This window comes from Oncorhynchus tshawytscha, linkage group LG33, assembly GCF_018296145.1.
Source record: "Oncorhynchus tshawytscha isolate Ot180627B linkage group LG33, Otsh_v2.0, whole genome shotgun sequence".
Taxonomy (NCBI): Eukaryota; Metazoa; Chordata; class Actinopteri; order Salmoniformes; family Salmonidae; genus Oncorhynchus; species Oncorhynchus tshawytscha.
In genome coordinates, this window is record NC_056461.1 from 25,894,070 (window position 1) to 25,911,017 (window position 16,948).

The 16,948-nt window shown below is 43.9% G+C and overlaps 1 protein-coding gene across 5 annotated transcripts in view; it reads right to left on the bottom strand.

Annotated features, from left to right (window-relative positions):
• Positions 1-324: 324 nt before the first annotated feature.
• The window catches only part of LOC112231041 (ectonucleoside triphosphate diphosphohydrolase 2), a 50,945-nt gene continuing 34,321 nt past the window's right edge, over positions 325-16,948 (bottom strand). For 2 of the 5 annotated variants that reach the window (XM_024397544.2, XM_024397543.2), the window contains exons 2-9: positions 8,890-9,007; positions 7,165-7,315; positions 4,143-4,302; positions 3,506-3,733; positions 1,723-1,995; positions 1,393-1,512; positions 1,050-1,184; positions 326-822 (exon numbers count right to left, since the gene is read on the bottom strand). In XM_024397544.2, the coding sequence (XP_024253312.1) occupies positions 607-822; positions 1,050-1,184; positions 1,393-1,512; positions 1,723-1,995; positions 3,506-3,733; positions 4,143-4,302; positions 7,165-7,315; positions 8,890-8,968 (1,362 nt within the window). In that variant the 5' untranslated portion in view covers positions 8,969-9,007 and the 3' untranslated portion in view covers positions 326-606. Of the gene's footprint in view, positions 823-1,049; positions 1,185-1,392; positions 1,513-1,722; positions 1,996-3,505; positions 3,734-4,142; positions 4,303-7,164; positions 7,316-8,889; positions 9,008-10,007; positions 10,027-14,238; positions 14,454-16,948 lie in introns of those variants that run through there. The other 3 variants (XM_024397545.2, XM_024397546.2, XM_042310985.1) reach the window with 3 other exon arrangements.

Genomic DNA, 16,948 nt, shown 5'->3' on the forward strand with positions numbered 1-16,948 from the left:
GACCTGGTAAAAGATAACACAAAGAAAAAAAAAACCTTTCTTTTGTATTTCTGTACCATCATCTTTGAAATGCAAGAGAAAGGCCATAATGTATTATTCCAGATTTTGGCCATTAGATGGCAGCAGTGTCTGCAACCTTTTAGACTGATCCAATGAACCATTGCATTTCTGTTAAAAATGTATCAAGACAGCCCAAATGTGCCTCATTTGTTTATTAATAACTTTTCATGTTCAAAATTGTGCACTCTCCTCAAACAGTAGCATGTTATTCTTTCACTGTAATAGCTACTGTAAATCTAACAGTGCAGTTAGATGAACAATCATTTTAGCTTTCTGCAAATATCAGATATGTCTATGTCCTGGGAAATGTTATTGTACTTACAGCCTCATGTTAATCACATTAGCCTACGTTAGCTCAACCATCTCGAGGCAGGGACACCGATCCCGAATAAGTTAAAGCGAGGATATTTAAAATGTATTGACAGCCTGGGAGGACTCACTTTTTATCTCTGTGTAAAGAGAGACAATATAATTAATACTTTATCCAACATTATATCTACACACTCCAGGATAGTAACACCAGCATAAGGGATTCCCTTATGATGATTAGCTGGCAATGTCACGGCTTCCTTTCTTCTTCCCGCGGCAGGCTTGCAGGGAGACGTACATCAAGGCGGTGGTGAGGAGTAGGGCGAAGAGGAAGAGCAGGGCCGCCCAGGCTCCAGGTTTCAGAGCCTTCCTCAGGCCTACGCTCTCCCCCGGCAGCAGACTGCTCAAACTGAGCATGTAGCCCAGGGCCCAGCCCACAGAGGTATCCCCTGCCTAGTGACATTTCAAACAAACACCTCAGGTTAGCCTGGGTACACTCAGAGCATTCTGATAGGCACTTGGTGCACTAGGGGTTAAAGCTGAAATGGAGAGGCTGTAGCCTAAAAATAAGTGAATTACAAACACTAACAAGACTTTGTGTAATGTCAATGATTATGCTGGTATCTGGAGTAAAATAAGGAGATTGAGAAATAAATCATATTCACATCAAGCAAGTTTACCTTTTTCTGGAAAGAAATGCGGGGGAATGAGATCTCGTCAAAGCCATAGCCTCTCGTGAAGAGCACCTTGGTGAAGACAGAAGCAGCACAGAAGTCCTGCAGACGAGGCTCCTGGTCTGGGGCCAGCACCAACATCTGAAACAGGATACAAAAATGTGTACTGCATAGCCATGAAATCCATCCAGAAATACATGAAAACACATGCAAACACTGACAGGGTCTCTCACATGCATGCAGGCTCTCTCCCCTTCACACACAAATGTTCTCTCTCACTCTCTTACACACACACACACACACACACACACACACACACACACACACACACAAAGAGAGGGATGCTGACCTCATTGATGCTCATGTTACAGACAGCACGGGTTGCCTCTTCCAGTTGGGCAGGGGTGGCAACAAGGATTCCTGTAGTAGTCTGTAGGAACTGGTGAATGTAGAAGAAGGCTGAGAATGCCTGATGGACAAATGGAGAGAAAGAGAGAAAAAAAGGATGAGTTATGATTAGGGTCAGAGCTGTAGTTAGGGTTAGGTTTGTGTTTTGAGGGTTGGGTTTATGGTTAGGGTTGAACCACGATGTGGACATGAAACTAGGTTTAGGGTTGTAGTTGAGGATAGGGTTAGGGTTGATTCAACCACTGTATGGGCCCCTCCTAATGCCTCTCACCATGAAGCTGCCACTGACATTGGGCTGGAACACCTTGTCAAAGGAGCACTGGGAGAAGGGGCAGCTGTGGAAGGAGAAGATCTCAGTCATGTTGCCCAGGCAGTGATCATAGTCGCCACTGCCCTCCACAGATAGGGCTGCCTGGGGATTGTAGCCAGAGCTGGGTGTCAGGCCCACCGTGCAGGGAGAGTCAAACAATGTCCCCATCTTCATGGTGACGTTGTAGCCTGCAGGGAAGCACGGGTGGGACATTTTCCCTGTGTGACCCTGACCCTGAGAGAGAGACAGAGAGAGAGATAGAGACAGAGAGAGAGACACACAGAGAGAGAGAGAGAGACACACACAGAGAGAGAGAGACGACAGAGAGAGAGAGACGACAGAGAGAGAGAGAGAGCGAGACAGACAGAGAGAGAGAGGGAGAGAGAGAGAGAAATGTATTACAGTAACTTGACACTTTCCTATAACAAGTAGAGACCAAGCTACAGTCATAAATGGAGTACTATGGTACTGAGGACCAAGATCTATTGTTGGAATTAATGCCTGGGATTTCAAATACACATGGTTATCTTAATCTGTTATAGATACAACACATCTGGGGGTGATATATTAGTGGGTGGGTTTCCAATGATTTATAACAAAGTTTCTCGATTTCTTGTAACGTGACATGACTGGGAAAGACTCCGGGCCCTTGCTGGAGTGCATAAAGGTAAATACACACACTATGGAGACGGAAGGTACAGAGCGTTGCACGGTACTGCAATGTCCTTTTTCGTCACAAAAGGGGCGGCTCCTTGTAATACAGTCCAGGATTCGGCGCAATTTTGTACAACCTAAAAACTGAAAAGCGCCTTATCATTCCTTTTGCAGACATGGGTGCAGTGTTGTCGCTTGGTTCCTTGATCTGATATATAGACTATATTAACCAAAATCCGTCTAGACCTTCATTACCTTCTCTCTCTAGTCAGAATGCGACTATGCCATAATCAGGACAGAAAATGGACCTCAACCCAGGGGTGGAAGATGGCAGTGTACTCCTAATTATCCCATTATCCCAACTGACACATCGAGAATATTGAAATACTGCTAGTTTTTTGTCAGCATGCTATTGCAGCCAATTGGATTCCATGAAAATGCGAATCCTAGCATTGGGGCGAGATTGCTCGTTTTTCGGAAGCATGCGGTCATTAAAAACAAGCAGAATTTCAATCTTCTAGATAATTTCACTTATAATTCACGTATTCATGTATCACAATTCCAGTGAGTCAGAAGTTTACATACACGAAGTTGACTGTGCCTTTAAACAGCTTGGGAAATTCCAGAAAATGATGTCATGGCTTTAGAAGCTTCTAATAGGCTAATTGACATCATTTGAGTCAATTGGAGGTGTACCTGTGGATGTGTTTCAAGGCCGACCTTCAGTATATACATATGAAATGGGTAAAACAGTATGTAAACATTATTGAAGTGACCAGTGTTCCATGTCTATGTACACAGGGCAGCAGCCTCTAAGGTGCAGGGATGAGTAACCAGGTGGTAGCCAGCTAGTGACTTAGTTCAGGGCAGGGTAATGGGTGGAGGCCGGCTAGGGATGGCTATTTAACAGTCTGATGGCCTTGAGATAGATGCTGTTTTTCATTCTCTCGGTCCCAACTTTGATGCACCTGTACTGACCTCGCCTTCTGGATGATGGCAGGGTGAACAGGCTGTGAAATGGAGTGAAGCTTACAGTAAGTAGCCTTTAGGGGGTTCTGATGTTGTTGTGGCCAAACAGAGTGTTTCCTACCGTCACCAAGTGAGCCAGTAGGCGTTTGAAGACCTGGTCTCGTCCGTAGCACAGGAAGCTGTGTGTGTACAGGGAGTAGTCATAGCCGTACAAACGTAGATTCATCCTGTCCCTCTTGTCCTCCACCTCGTCCTTGGTCACAAAGGTGATCTGGGTGGAAGCCCCACCAAAGTCCAGCGCCCCCACAGTCTGTCTGCCTGGGCTCAGCCAATGGCCCACAAAGCCATACTGCAGCGGGCACATAGGAACAAACATAGTAATATGAGAGGTGTGTGGGTAGCTTGTCTAGTCAGCTGTGCTGTAATGGTCACTAGAGGTCCTCAGGTAGCCATCTACTCAACCAATTAATCCTAACACAAGAATCAGCCTTAGTGGAAATCGGTCATTTGGTAGCTATAATCAATTTCCTTTCAATCTTCAAAGAATGTCTACAGAAGCTTGAAATGAAACTAACACAGGGTCCTTAAGTTTTTAACTGCTTATGGTTGCATTGAAAGAAAAGCATAAGGCAGGGATCGATTTCGAACCACCATAGCAATGTTTATGCAGGATCTTTATTTACAAACAACTGTATAAATAAACACTTATTTGGGGTACCATAAATAAATATAGAATGGTGAAAGCTGAGCCATGGTACCTTGATGAAGTTCTCCAAGAGATAGTTGACAGTGACCCAGCCGTACGCTCCCTCCTCCTGGCCACTTAAAATGGCTGCCCCCTGGTAGTTAAAAGGATAGGACTGGATTGTTTGACCCACTTCTTTTAAGACCTGAGCTGACTGGACAGGGCTGGAGATACTGTTGAGAAAGGGAACTGTACCACTTCAGATACTTTAGATGCGCAAAGAGAAGGTACAGGCACGAATCAACATGGGGGTATTGACTGAACAACATGACTCAGCTTGACAACAATAACCAGTGTCGTAAAGTACTTAAGTAGAAATAGTTTAAAGTACTACTTTTACTTCATTACATTCCTAAAGAAAATAATGTACTTTTTACTCCCTACATTTTCCTTGACACCCAAAAGTACTCGTTACATTTGAAATGCTTAGCAGGACAGGAAAATGGTCCAATTCATGCACTTATCAAGAGAATACGTGGTTATCCCTACTGCTTCTGGTGGACTCACCAAACACAAATGCATCGTTTGAAAATGATGTCTGAGTGTTGGAGTGTGCCCCTGGCTAGCCGTAAATGTAAAAAATGTTGCCGTCTGCTTTGCTTAATATAAGAAATTTGAAAAGATTTATACTTTAACTTTTGATACTTAAGTATATTTAGAACCAAATACTTTTAGACTTTTAATCATGCTATATTTTACTCTGTAACTTTCACTTTTACTTCAGTAACTTTGTATGAAGGTGTCTATACTTTAACTCAAGTGTGACAGTTGGGTACTTTTTCCAACACTGACAATAACCCACTAACGAGACACACGCACATCTCTCAATCTTGTTGTTGACTCATCTCAGAACCCCAACCTGACTCACATTTTACCCTGCAATAACACAAAGAGAAAGACAAGGCGACAATTCCATATTTTCATTTGTTAGAATCTCTTATTGTGCAACTTTGTGTGTGAATGTATTTTATAGTAACGTTATGTACAGTTAAAGTCAGAAGTTTACATACACTTAGGTTGGAGTCATTAAAACTTGTTTTTCAACCACTCCAAAAATTTCTTGATAACAAACTATAGTTTTATAAGTCAATTAGGACATCTACTTTGTGCATGACACAAGTCATTTTTCCAACAATTGTTTACAGACAGATTATTTCACTTATAATTCACTGTATCACAATTCCAGTTGGTCAGAAGTTTACATACACGAAGTTGACTGCCTTTAAACAGCATGGAAAATTCCAGAAAATGATGTCATGGCTTTAGAAACTTCTGATAGGCTAATTGACATAATTTGAGTCAATTGGAGGTGTACCTGTGGATGTGTTTCAAGGCCTACCTTAAAACTCAGTGGCTCTTTGCTTAAAATCATGGGAAAATCTAAAGAAATCAGCCAAGAACTCAGAATGAAAATTGTAGACCTCCACAAGTCTGGTTCATCCTTGGGAGCAATTTCCAAATGCCTGAAAGTACCACGTTCATCTCTACAAACAATAGTACGCAAGTATAAACACCATGGGACCACACAGCCGTCATTCCACTCAGGAAGGAGACGCGTTCTGTCTCACAGAGATGTACGTACTTTGGTGCGAAAAGTGCAAATCAATCCCAGAACAACAGCAAAGGACCTTGTGAAGATGCTGGAGGAAACAGGTACAAAAGTATCTACATCCACAGTAAAATGAGTCCTATATCGACATAACCTGAAAGGCCACTCAGCAAGGAAGAAGCCACTGCTCCAAAACCGCCATAAAAAAGCCAGACTACGGTTTGCAACTGCACATGGAGAAATGTCCTCTGGTCTGAAGAAACAAAAATAGAACTGTTTGGCCATAATGACCATCATTATGTTTGGAGGAAAAAGGGGGAGGCTTGCAAGTCGATGAACACCATCCTAACCGTGAAGCACAGGGTGGCAGCATCATGTTGTGGGGATGCTTTGCTGCAGGAGGTGCACATCACAAAATAGATGGTATCATGAGGAAAGAAAATTATGTGGATATATTGAAGCAACATCTCAAGACATCAGTCAGGAAGTTAAAGCTTGGTGGCAAATTGGTCTTCCAAATGGACAATGACCCCAAGCATACTTACAAAGTTGTGGCAAAAAGGCTTAAAGACAACAAAGTCAAGATATTGGAGTGGCTATGACAAAGCCCTGACCTCAATCCTATAGAACAGCACTGTCAGGAGGAATAGGCCAAAATTCACCCAAAATATTGTGGGAAGCTTGTGGGAGGCTACCCGAAACATTTGGCAATGCTACCAAATACTAATTGAGTGTATGTAAACTTCTGACCCATTGGGAATGTGATGAAAGAAATAAAAGCTGAAAGAAATAATCATCTCTACTGTTATTCTGACATTTCACATTCTTACAATAAAGTGGTGATCCTAACGGACCTAAGACAGGGAATTTTTACTAGGATTAAATGTCAGGAATTGTGAAAAACTGAGTTTAAAGTATTTGGCGAAGGTGTATGTAAACTTCTGACTTCAACTGTATGCATGTAAACTTCTGACTTCGTCCGTCCGTCTGTCTGTCTCTGATGTACATTCTGTTAACTTTGCTTGTGTTTAAAACCATTGTGTGCAAGAGCATGAGAAATGTCTATGTGTACATATCTGCATGGACATGGGTGTCTTAGTGTAACTTTGTGTGTACATAATGTGTGTGTATCAGTGGAGGGGAGGAAGGGGAGGATGACGGAATGGATGTGTTTGATACCATTCCATTCACTCCGTTCCAGACATTATTATGAGCCGTCCTCCCCTCAGCTGCCTCTACTGTTGTGTATGCTTCTTTGATCAGAATGTAGGAATATGACATCCCTTGTGTTTTAAACAGGTGTGGTAGTGTTTGCTTAGAGCTTGGCAGATGAAAGGTGGGGGCTTGTTCTTGCCTGTCTGCCTCTGAGTGTGAAATCCTTACCCACTGATTGTATGTAAACAAAGGTACACACACACAAAGATACACAGACACAAATGCTTGTGCACTCACACACACACAGATGCATACACAAACTATAACTCACTTGAGCAGCCTCATGCCAGCGGTGGCTCCGAGGTAGACAGGTGTGAGGTGGTGCCTGGCTCTGGGGATGTCCCGCGTGGCCTGGTCCAGACAAGACTGGAGGCTTCTCCCTGCCTCTCGCTGCTGTCCCGCATAGCTAGAGATTCCTCCACCTGCATAGCGGGAACACCCAGACATACTTTATGGCAGAACAAACACCCCTCACCTGGGTGTCCATGCCCTGGTTCATGGAGCAGGATTAAGCTCAGGCAGTGACTTAGGGATCAGGTCATGCATGCCTTCCCCTAACTCAGACCAGATCAAGAGAATTCCCTGCATTCTGTGGGGCATTGAAGCAGGAGGCAGAGCTTTCTGCTCAACACATTACATTCACATTACATTACATTATGAGGGAGAAGTTGGGTAGTCTCATCCCTTGGAATGCTTCTGTTCCAACACACAAAACTCACACACGCACACAAACTACTTTCCAATACAGTTAGCTAGCTTAGCTGGAGCCCGACGAATTCCAAGACAGACCAAACTGCCCAGGTGCTACCTTGAGTCTAACACTCTTGAACTCTATGTTTCTAATACCCTGTGAGGTAGAGAGGAGGAAGAAGAAGTCGAGATTTCATTTGAAGGCCTTAACCCATGCGGTTGCTGAAAGACAGTGAAGTACAGTAAGTGAAGCATGTACAGGTGATCACAGATGGGAGGAGCTGTTGAGGAGTTGATGTTGCTGCTTCAATCAATCAAATGTATTTATAAATCCCTTTTTACATCAGCCGATGTCACAAAGTGCTATACAGAACTCCCTAGCTGCAACCTACTTGCACGGACTTCTCTGATAACTTACTGTGCTTACTATGACTATGACATGTAGTTGTCTGACCTAACGATCTGGATAAGAGCCTCTGCTAAATGACTAAAATGTAAATGTATATGCTGTTTACATGTACTCTAGGAGAGCTGGTGTACTTACAAATACTTCACATGAATTAAAGCAGCCAACTACCGTGATCTCTACAAACACGTAACTCTTCTAGGCATGACAGGACTGGAAAACCACACAGTGCACTGAGTCACTGCAGAACTATTGACAGATCCACCGTTGCTAGGCATCTATGTTTTTCTGCTTCTTTATCTCTGGCCTTGTGTGATGAGATACCGTAACCCACACGGCGTGAACATAGCACACAATGGGGACTGTTCTTTGCCAACTGGAGCGCCCAAAAAGTTTTCTTGGGGTTAAGGTTTTGGGTAATACAGTATTTTACAATTATTATTGTTTAAAAAATATATATATATATATATATATTTTTTTTTTTATTACCTTTATTTAACTGGGCAAGTCAGTTAAGAACAAATTATTATTTTTAATGATGGCCTAGGAACAGTGGGTTAACTGTCTTGTTCAGGGGCAGAATGACAGATTTTTACCTTGTCAGCTCGGGGATTCAAACTAGCCACCTTTCGGTTACAAGTCCAATGCTCTAACCACTAGGCTACCTGCCACCCCATTTGCCTGCTCTTTGATAAACATTTCGGATGCAAATCTGTACTTTCTGGTACTTCAAATAATTGGTTACTCACTGGTAACACATGGTAATACTACTTGTTTTAAGTCTCAAAAGGAACAAAAGAGTAATAATTTAATTATGAATCTACCAAGTAATTTCTGTAAACACTTGGTAAATAGCAGACAACCACCTGGAAGAATCCTTCCATTGGGATACTGTCTTACCCTTGGGGTGGCATTCAGTGTGCTGAGTGACCACACCCGTGCCATTCTGCTTGTCTGCCGGCCACTTGTAGATGTACATGGCTGTGTGAGAGGAGCCTGCGTCCAGGACTATGCCATACTGGGGAGAGGGGGAGAGGGTTGGAGTGAAGAGAGGGAGATTAGAGACAAATCTTGAGAAAAAAGAGCTGATTTAGAATAATCCCCAAAAAAAGACAACCTAATTGGGTCTACTCCAAACCATAAAAGGTTACAAACGATCAGGTGTTTGAAATCCATCTATGCCAAGACATTTAATATGGATAGAGACATCTGGAAGACATTTAACTAGATTGAAGGCCTGTCCTCTGGCTTTTATGACATTGTGTATACATTTTGGCAGCAAGAATGTTGCTTGCATGTTTACGTCATGGTAAGATAGATGGAAAGTTGTAGAGGATGTGAAAGAGGATGAGGGAATTAATTAGGAGAAGTAAGAGGCCCTGTCTAGTCTGAGAACAACCCATGATTGAAAATCATGAAGGAACAGTTGAGTGTGTACGCTCCAATCCTGATTATGCTATGAATCATAAACTCTAAACATGGTAAATTGTGTGTAAATATTCAAATGAGTAAGGCCACATTAACTTTCTAAGATACTGTCTTCTATTAAAACCCTTGGGCCAACATCCTGCATGAGGCCACTTTGTAATGATGACATTATTACAGCAGAACTTACTATGACCAAAATATGCTGAACAAAAATATAAATGCAACATGTAAAGTGTTGGTCCCATGTTTCATGAGCTGAAATAAAAAATCCCAGAAATGTACGCACAAAAAGCTTATTTCTTATGAGCACAAATTTGTTTACATCCCTGTTAGAGAGCATTTCTCATTTGCCAAGATAATCCATCCACCTGACAGGTGAGGCAAATAAAGAAGCTGATTAAACGGCATGATCATTATAAAGGTGCACCTTGTGCTGGGGACAATAAAAGGCTACTCTAAAATGTGCAGTTTTATCACACAAAACAATGCCACAGATGTCTCAAGTTTTGAGGGAGTGTGCAATTGGCATGCAGATTGCAAGGAATGACCACCAGAGCTGTTGCCAGAAAATGTAATGTTAATTTCTTTACCACAAGCCGCCTCCAACATCATTTTAGAGAATTTGGCAGTACTTCCAACTGGTCTCACAACCTGCAGACAACGTGTAACCATGCCAGCCCAGGACTTCTTCACCTGCGGGATCATCTGAGACCAGCCACACGGACAGCTGATGAAACTGAAGAGTGTTTCTGTCTGTAATAAAAAACGAATTCTGATTGGCAGGTCCTGGATCCCAAGTGGTTGGACCCACCCATGGCTGCGCTCCTGCCGTCATGTGAAATCCATTGATTATTATTATTATTATTATTCATTTATTTAAATTTACTGATTTTCCTTGTAACTCAGTAAATTTGTTGAAATTGCGTTTTTATTGCATTTGCGTTTATATTTTTGTTCAGTATAGTTATACATCACGAAACAAATATCATAAACCAGTCAGATTGCCCTCGACCAGCACAAAAACATCCTGTGGCGGACTGCAATAGCATCGAATAGTCCCCGGGATATGCAACTGTTCAGGGAAGTCCGTAACCAATACACGCAGTCAGTCAGGAAAGCTAAGGCCAGCTTCTTCAGGCAGAAGTTTGCATCATGTAGCTCCAACTCCAAAAAGTTCTGGGACACTGTGAAGTCCATGGAGAACAAGAGCACCTCCTCCCAGCTGCCCACTGCACTGAGGCTAGGTAACACGGTCACCACCGATAAATCCATGATTATCGAAAACTTCAATAAGCATTTCTCAACGGCTGGCCATGCCTTCCGCCTGGCTACTCCAACCTCGGCCAACAGCTCTGCCCCCGGCAGCTCCTCGCCCAAGCCTCTCCAGGTTCTCCTTTACCCAAATCCAGATAGCAGATGTTCTGAAAGAGCTGCAAAACCTGGACCCGTACAAATCAGCTGGGCTTGACAATCTGGACCCCCTATTTCTGAAACTTTCCGCCGCCATTGTCGCTACCCCTATTACCAGCCTGTTCAACCTCTCTTTCATATCGTCTGAGATCCCCAAGGATTGGAAAGCTGCCGCAGTCATCCCCCTCTTCAAAGGGGGAGACACCCTGGACCCAAACTGTTACAGACCTATATCCATCCTGCCCTGCCTATCTAAGGTCTTCGAAAGCCAAGTCAACAAACAGGTCACTGACCATCTCGAATCCCACCGTACCTTCTCCGCTGTGCAATCTGGTTTCCGAGCCGGTCACGGGTGCACCTCAGCAACACTCAAGGTACTAAACGATATCATAACCGCCATCGATAAAAGACAGTACTGTGCAGCCGTCTTCATTGACCTTGCCAAGGCTTTCGACTCTGTCAATCACCATATTCTTATCGGCAGACTCAGTAGCCTCGGTTTTCGGATGACTGCCTTGCCTGGTTCACCAATTACTTTGCAGACAGAGTTCAGTGTGTCAAATCGGAGGGCATGCTGTCCGGTCCTCTGGCAGTCTCTATGGGGGTGCCACAGGGTTCAATTCTCGGGCCGACTCTTTTCTCTGTATATATCAATGACGTTGCTCTTGCTGCGGGCGATTCCCTGATCCACCTCTACGCAGACGACACCATTCTATATACTTTCGGCCCGTCATTGGACACTGTGCTATCCAACCTCCAAACAAGCTTCAATGCCATACAACACTCCTTCCGTGGCCTCCAACTGCTCTTAAACGCTAGTAAAACCAAATGCATGCTTTTCAACCGATCGCTCCCTGCACCCGCATGCCCGACTAGCATCACCACCCTGGATGGTTCCGACCTTGAATATGTGGACACCTATAAGTACCTAGGTGTCTGGCTAGACTGCAAACTCTCCTTCCAGACTCATATCAAACATCTCCAATCGAAAATCAAATCAAGAGTCGGCTTTCTATTCCGTAACAAAGCCTCCTTCACTCACGCCGCCAAGCTTACCCTAGTAAAACTGACTATCCTTCCGATCCTCGACTTCGGCGATGTCATCTACAAAATGGCTTCCAACACTCTACTCAGCAAACTGGATGCAGTCTATCACAGTGCCATCCGTTTTGTCACTAAAGCACCTTATACCACCCACCACTGCGACCTGTATGCCCTAGTCGGCTGGCCCTCATTACATATTCGTCGCCAGACCCACTGGCTCCAGGTCATCTACAAGTCCATGCTAGGTAAAGCTCCGCCTTATCTCAGTTCACTGGTCACGATGGCAACACCCATCCGTAGCACGCGCTCCAGCAGGTGTATCTCACTGATCATCCCTAAAGCCAACACCTCATTTGGCCGCCTTTCGTTCCAGTACTCTGCTGCCTGTGACTGGAACGAATTGCAAAAATCGCTGAAGTTGGAGACTTTTATCTCCCTCACCAACTTCAAACATCAGCTATCTGAGCAGCTAACCGATCGCTGCTGCTGTACATAGTCTATTGGTAAATAGCCCACCCATTTTCACCTACCTCATCCCCATACTGTTTTTATTTATTTACTTGCTCTTTTGCACACCAATATCTCTACCTGTACATGACCATCTGATCATTTATCACTCCAGTGTTAATCTGCAAAATTGTAATTATTCGCCTACCTCCTCATGCCTTTTGCACACATTGTATATAGACTCCCCCCTTTGTTTTCTACTGTGTTATTGACTTGTTAATTGTTTATTCCATGTGTAACTCTGTGTTGTCTGCTCACACTGCTATGCTTTATCTTGGCCAGGTCGCAGTTGCAAATGAGAACTTGTTCTCAACTGGCCTACCTGGTTAAATAAAGGTGAAATAAAAAAATTTAAAAAAAAGATGCCAAACACAGTCAGGTAATTATACAAGTTTCAACAGCAGTGTCAGAGAAAGAGAGACAGCAATTAAAATATGTAACTATGGGTGTAGGACCCAAGAGCAAAGGTAAGGCAGGTGGAAGGGGGTGTTTGGGAATAGCCTACGGCAGTGGTTCCCAAACGTTTTATAATCGTGTACCCCTTCAAACATTCAACCTCCAGCTGCGTACCCCCTCTAGCACCAGGGTCAGCACATTCTCAAATGTTTGTTTTTTTGCCATCATTGTAAGCCTGCCACACACAAAACTATACGATACATTTATTAAACATAAGAATGAGTGTGAGTTTTTGTCACAAACCGGCTCGTGGGAAGTGACAAAGAGCTCTTTTAGGACCAGGGCACAAATAATAATATAATAATAATCAAAAATGTTGCTCTTTATTTAGCCATCTTACATATAAAACCTTATTTGTTCATCAACAATTGTGAATAACTCACCACAGGCTAATGAGAAGGGTGTGCTTGAAAGCATGCACATAACTCTCTCCAATACAACCCAACATTGCAGAGTTCAGTCTTAAATCATTTCCCACAGTCTGTGCCTGTATTTAGTTTTTATGCTAGTGAGGGCTGAGAATCCACTCTCACATAGGTACAAGGTTGCAAAGGGTCATCAGTGTCTTAACAGTGCAATTTGCCAAGGCAGGATACTCTGTGCCAAGGCAGGATACTCTACTTTTGATGAGGCTTTCTTGTTCAGATATCGGTAAGTGGACTGGAGGCAGGGCATTAAAGGGATAACAAATCCAGTTGTTTGTGTTGTCCGTTTCGGGAAAACACCTGTGTAATTGCGCACCCAGGTCACTCACTCGCTATATCACATTTGACAGTCTGTAAGCTTGAGTTCATTTGCACACAAAAAAATCATACAATGATGAAAATTCCCGTGTGTTGTCCTTGTTAATGCAGATAGAGAAGAGCTCCAATTTCTTAGTCATAGCCTTCATTTTGTCCCGCACATTGAACATAGTTGAGGAGAGTCCCTGTAATCCTAGATTCAGATCTTTCAGGCAAGAAAAAACATCACCCAGACAGGCCAGTCGTGTGAGAAACTCATCATCATGCAAGAGGTCAGACAAGTGAAAAACATCACCCAGATAGGCCTGTTGTGTGACAAACTCGTCATCATGCAAGAGGTCAGACAAGTGAAAAACATCACCCAGACAGGCCTGTTGTGTGAGAAACTCGTCATCATGCAAGAGGTCAGACAAGTGAAAAACATCACCCAGACAGGCCTGTTGTGTGAGAAACTCGTCATCATGCAAGCGGTCAGACAAGTGAGAATTATGGTCAGTAAAGAAAATTTAAAAAACTTGTTAATACTTTTTCCTTTGATAACCAGCGCCATTCTGTATGTTGTAAAAGCGTAACATGGTAGCTGCCCATATCATTGCATTATGCATTTAATAGGGAGACAGCCAGGCAGGCTCTACACCACTCTCTCACTTGAGTATCTTACCAAGTTATTTTCAGATCTCAATCTTGACACTTTGATAAGCTCATTTCCTGACGATGGCTCACCACACTTCGTACTTGGCGACTTCAACCTCCCGACGACTGCATTCGATTAATTTAATTCCAATTATTTCCCCTCCTTGCCTCTTGACCCTTTCCCAATCCCCTCCAACTGACAAGGCAGGCACTACGCTTGACCTCAATCTTCGCTTTCTCTCTCTCCCACTACTCTCCTCTTCTATCCTATCATCTCTCCCTTCTGCTAAATCCTTCTCCCTCCCACCTCCTGACTCTGCTTCTTCTACCCTACTATCCTCTCTTTCCGCATACCATGACTCGCACTGTCCGCTTTCCTCCCGGGCGGCTCGGTCCTCCCCTCCTGCTCCTTGGCTGAGTAACTCATTGATAGCTTAGAGCTGGGCTACGGGCAGCTGAACGAAATGGAGAAAAGTAATCTTCCGGTGTACCTATCCTTTTGCTCCCTCTCTAACTTCTCTTCCTCAGCATCTGCTGCTAAAGCCACTTTCTACAACTCTAAATTTCAAGCTTCTGCTTCTAACCCTAGGAAACTATTTTCTACCTTCTCCTCCCTCCATGCAGACAACTTTGTCAATCACTTTGAAAAGAAGGTTCACGACATCTGCTACTCATTCACTCAGCCTATTGAGTCCACTGGTCTCACACAGAACTACCCTGCGCCCTGACCTTTCTCCCCTCTCTCTCCAGATGAAATCCTGCGACAGTAAGGTCTGGCCTCTCAATGAACCTGCCTGCTGGACCCCATCCCCTTCTCCAGACCTTCTCTCATTCCTCACTTCCCTCATCAACTCATCCCTGACCACTGGTCGTGACACCTCTGTCTTCAAAATGGCCCGAGTCGCTCCCCTCAAACACACAACACTCGACTCCTGACGTCAAAAACAATAGACCTATTCCTTTGTTTTCTTTCCCAAACACTTGAGTGTGCGGTCTCTAAACTTTCTCTCACAAAGATCTTCTTGACCCTAACCAGACAGGCTTCAAGACGGGTCACTCAATCGAGACTGCTCTGTGTCATGTAGGCTCGCCACAATGCCAAAGCTGACTCTCCTCTGTTATCATCCTCCTAGATCGATCTGCTGCCTTCAACACCATGAACCATCATATCCTCTCCACTCTCTGTTTTGGGCGTCTCAGCCTCTGCACACTCTTGGATTGCATCAAACCTGGCAGGCCGCTCCTACCAGGTGACGTGGAGAGGATCTGTGTCTGCACCACATACTCTCACAACTGGTGTCCCCCAGTGCTCGGTTCTAGGCCCTCTTCTCTCTATACACCAAGTCACTCAGCGCCGTCATATCCTCACATCCTCACGTCTCTCCTATCATTGCTATGCTCAACTATTTTTCTCCTTCCCCCCCCTTCTAACACCAAGGTGGCAACACTCATCTCTGCGTGCCTGGCAGATATCTCAACTTGGATGTCAGCACACCACCTCAAGCTCAACAAGACAGAGCTGCTCTTCCTGCCAGCTCAAATAACTCCATCATGGTTGACAACTCCACAATGTCACCCTCCCAGAGTGCAAAGAAACTTGGTGACCCTGGACAACACCCTATCGTTCTCTGCAAACATCAAAGCAGTGACTCGCTCCTGCAGGTTCATGCTCTACAACTTCTGTAGAGTACGACCCTACCCTACACAGGAAGTGGCGCAGGTCCTAATCCAGGCACTTGTCCTCTCCCATCTGGACTACTGCAACTCGTTGTTTGGGCTCCCCGCAACTTATACAGGGCGCTGCAGCCTGCCTGGTTTTCAACCTTCCCAAGTTCACTCATGTCACCCCGCTCCTCCCCACACCCCACTGGTTTCCAGTCGAAGCTCGCATCCACTACAAGACCATGGTGCTTAACTACGGAACAGCAAGAGGAACTGCTACTCCCTACTTTCAGACCACGCTCAAACCCTACACCCCAGCACTCCGTTGTGCCACCTCCGGTCTCTTTGCCCTCCCACCCCTACAGAGTCCATGCATATCTTTTGAAAACATCTGGAACCTTACCTCTTCAAACAGTATCTTAAATAATCCTCCTCACCTTTTTGTGGCAGAGCTGGGATGAGTTGGTTATCATTTTGTATTGAGCATACATCTCCATACCCCTTGATTAATTGCGTGACGTAAGTTTTATATTCATAACCATACGTTCCTAAAACATTATCTACACGAGAACTGGTTTATCCTCTCTGTACATTGGCGTCTAGCCATATTATTTGCTGTAATATGTTGTGCCTCTTCTGGATGATAAAATTGGAATAGTAGCCAACTCTGTAAAGCTTCACTTTAAAAAAAGAGGATAATTTAATTTAATTTGAAACACCGGATGTGTCTCTCTTAGTAGCCTACTGGATAACCAGTTTGAATTTAGTGCCTTCGGAAAGTATTCAAACCCCTTGACATTTTCCACATTTTGTTCCATTACAGCCTTACTCTAAAAAGGATTATGTATAATTTTTGAAATCCTCAATCTACAAACAATACTCCATAATGAGAAAGCAATAATGGGTTTTTGGAATTTTTTTGCAAACCTTATTTACATAAGTATTAGGACCCTTTGCTATGAGACCCGAAATTGAGCTCCGGTGTATCCTGTTTCCATTGATCATCCTTGATGTTTCTACAACTTGATTGGAGTCCACCTGTGGTAAAATCAATTGATTGGACATGATTTGGAAAG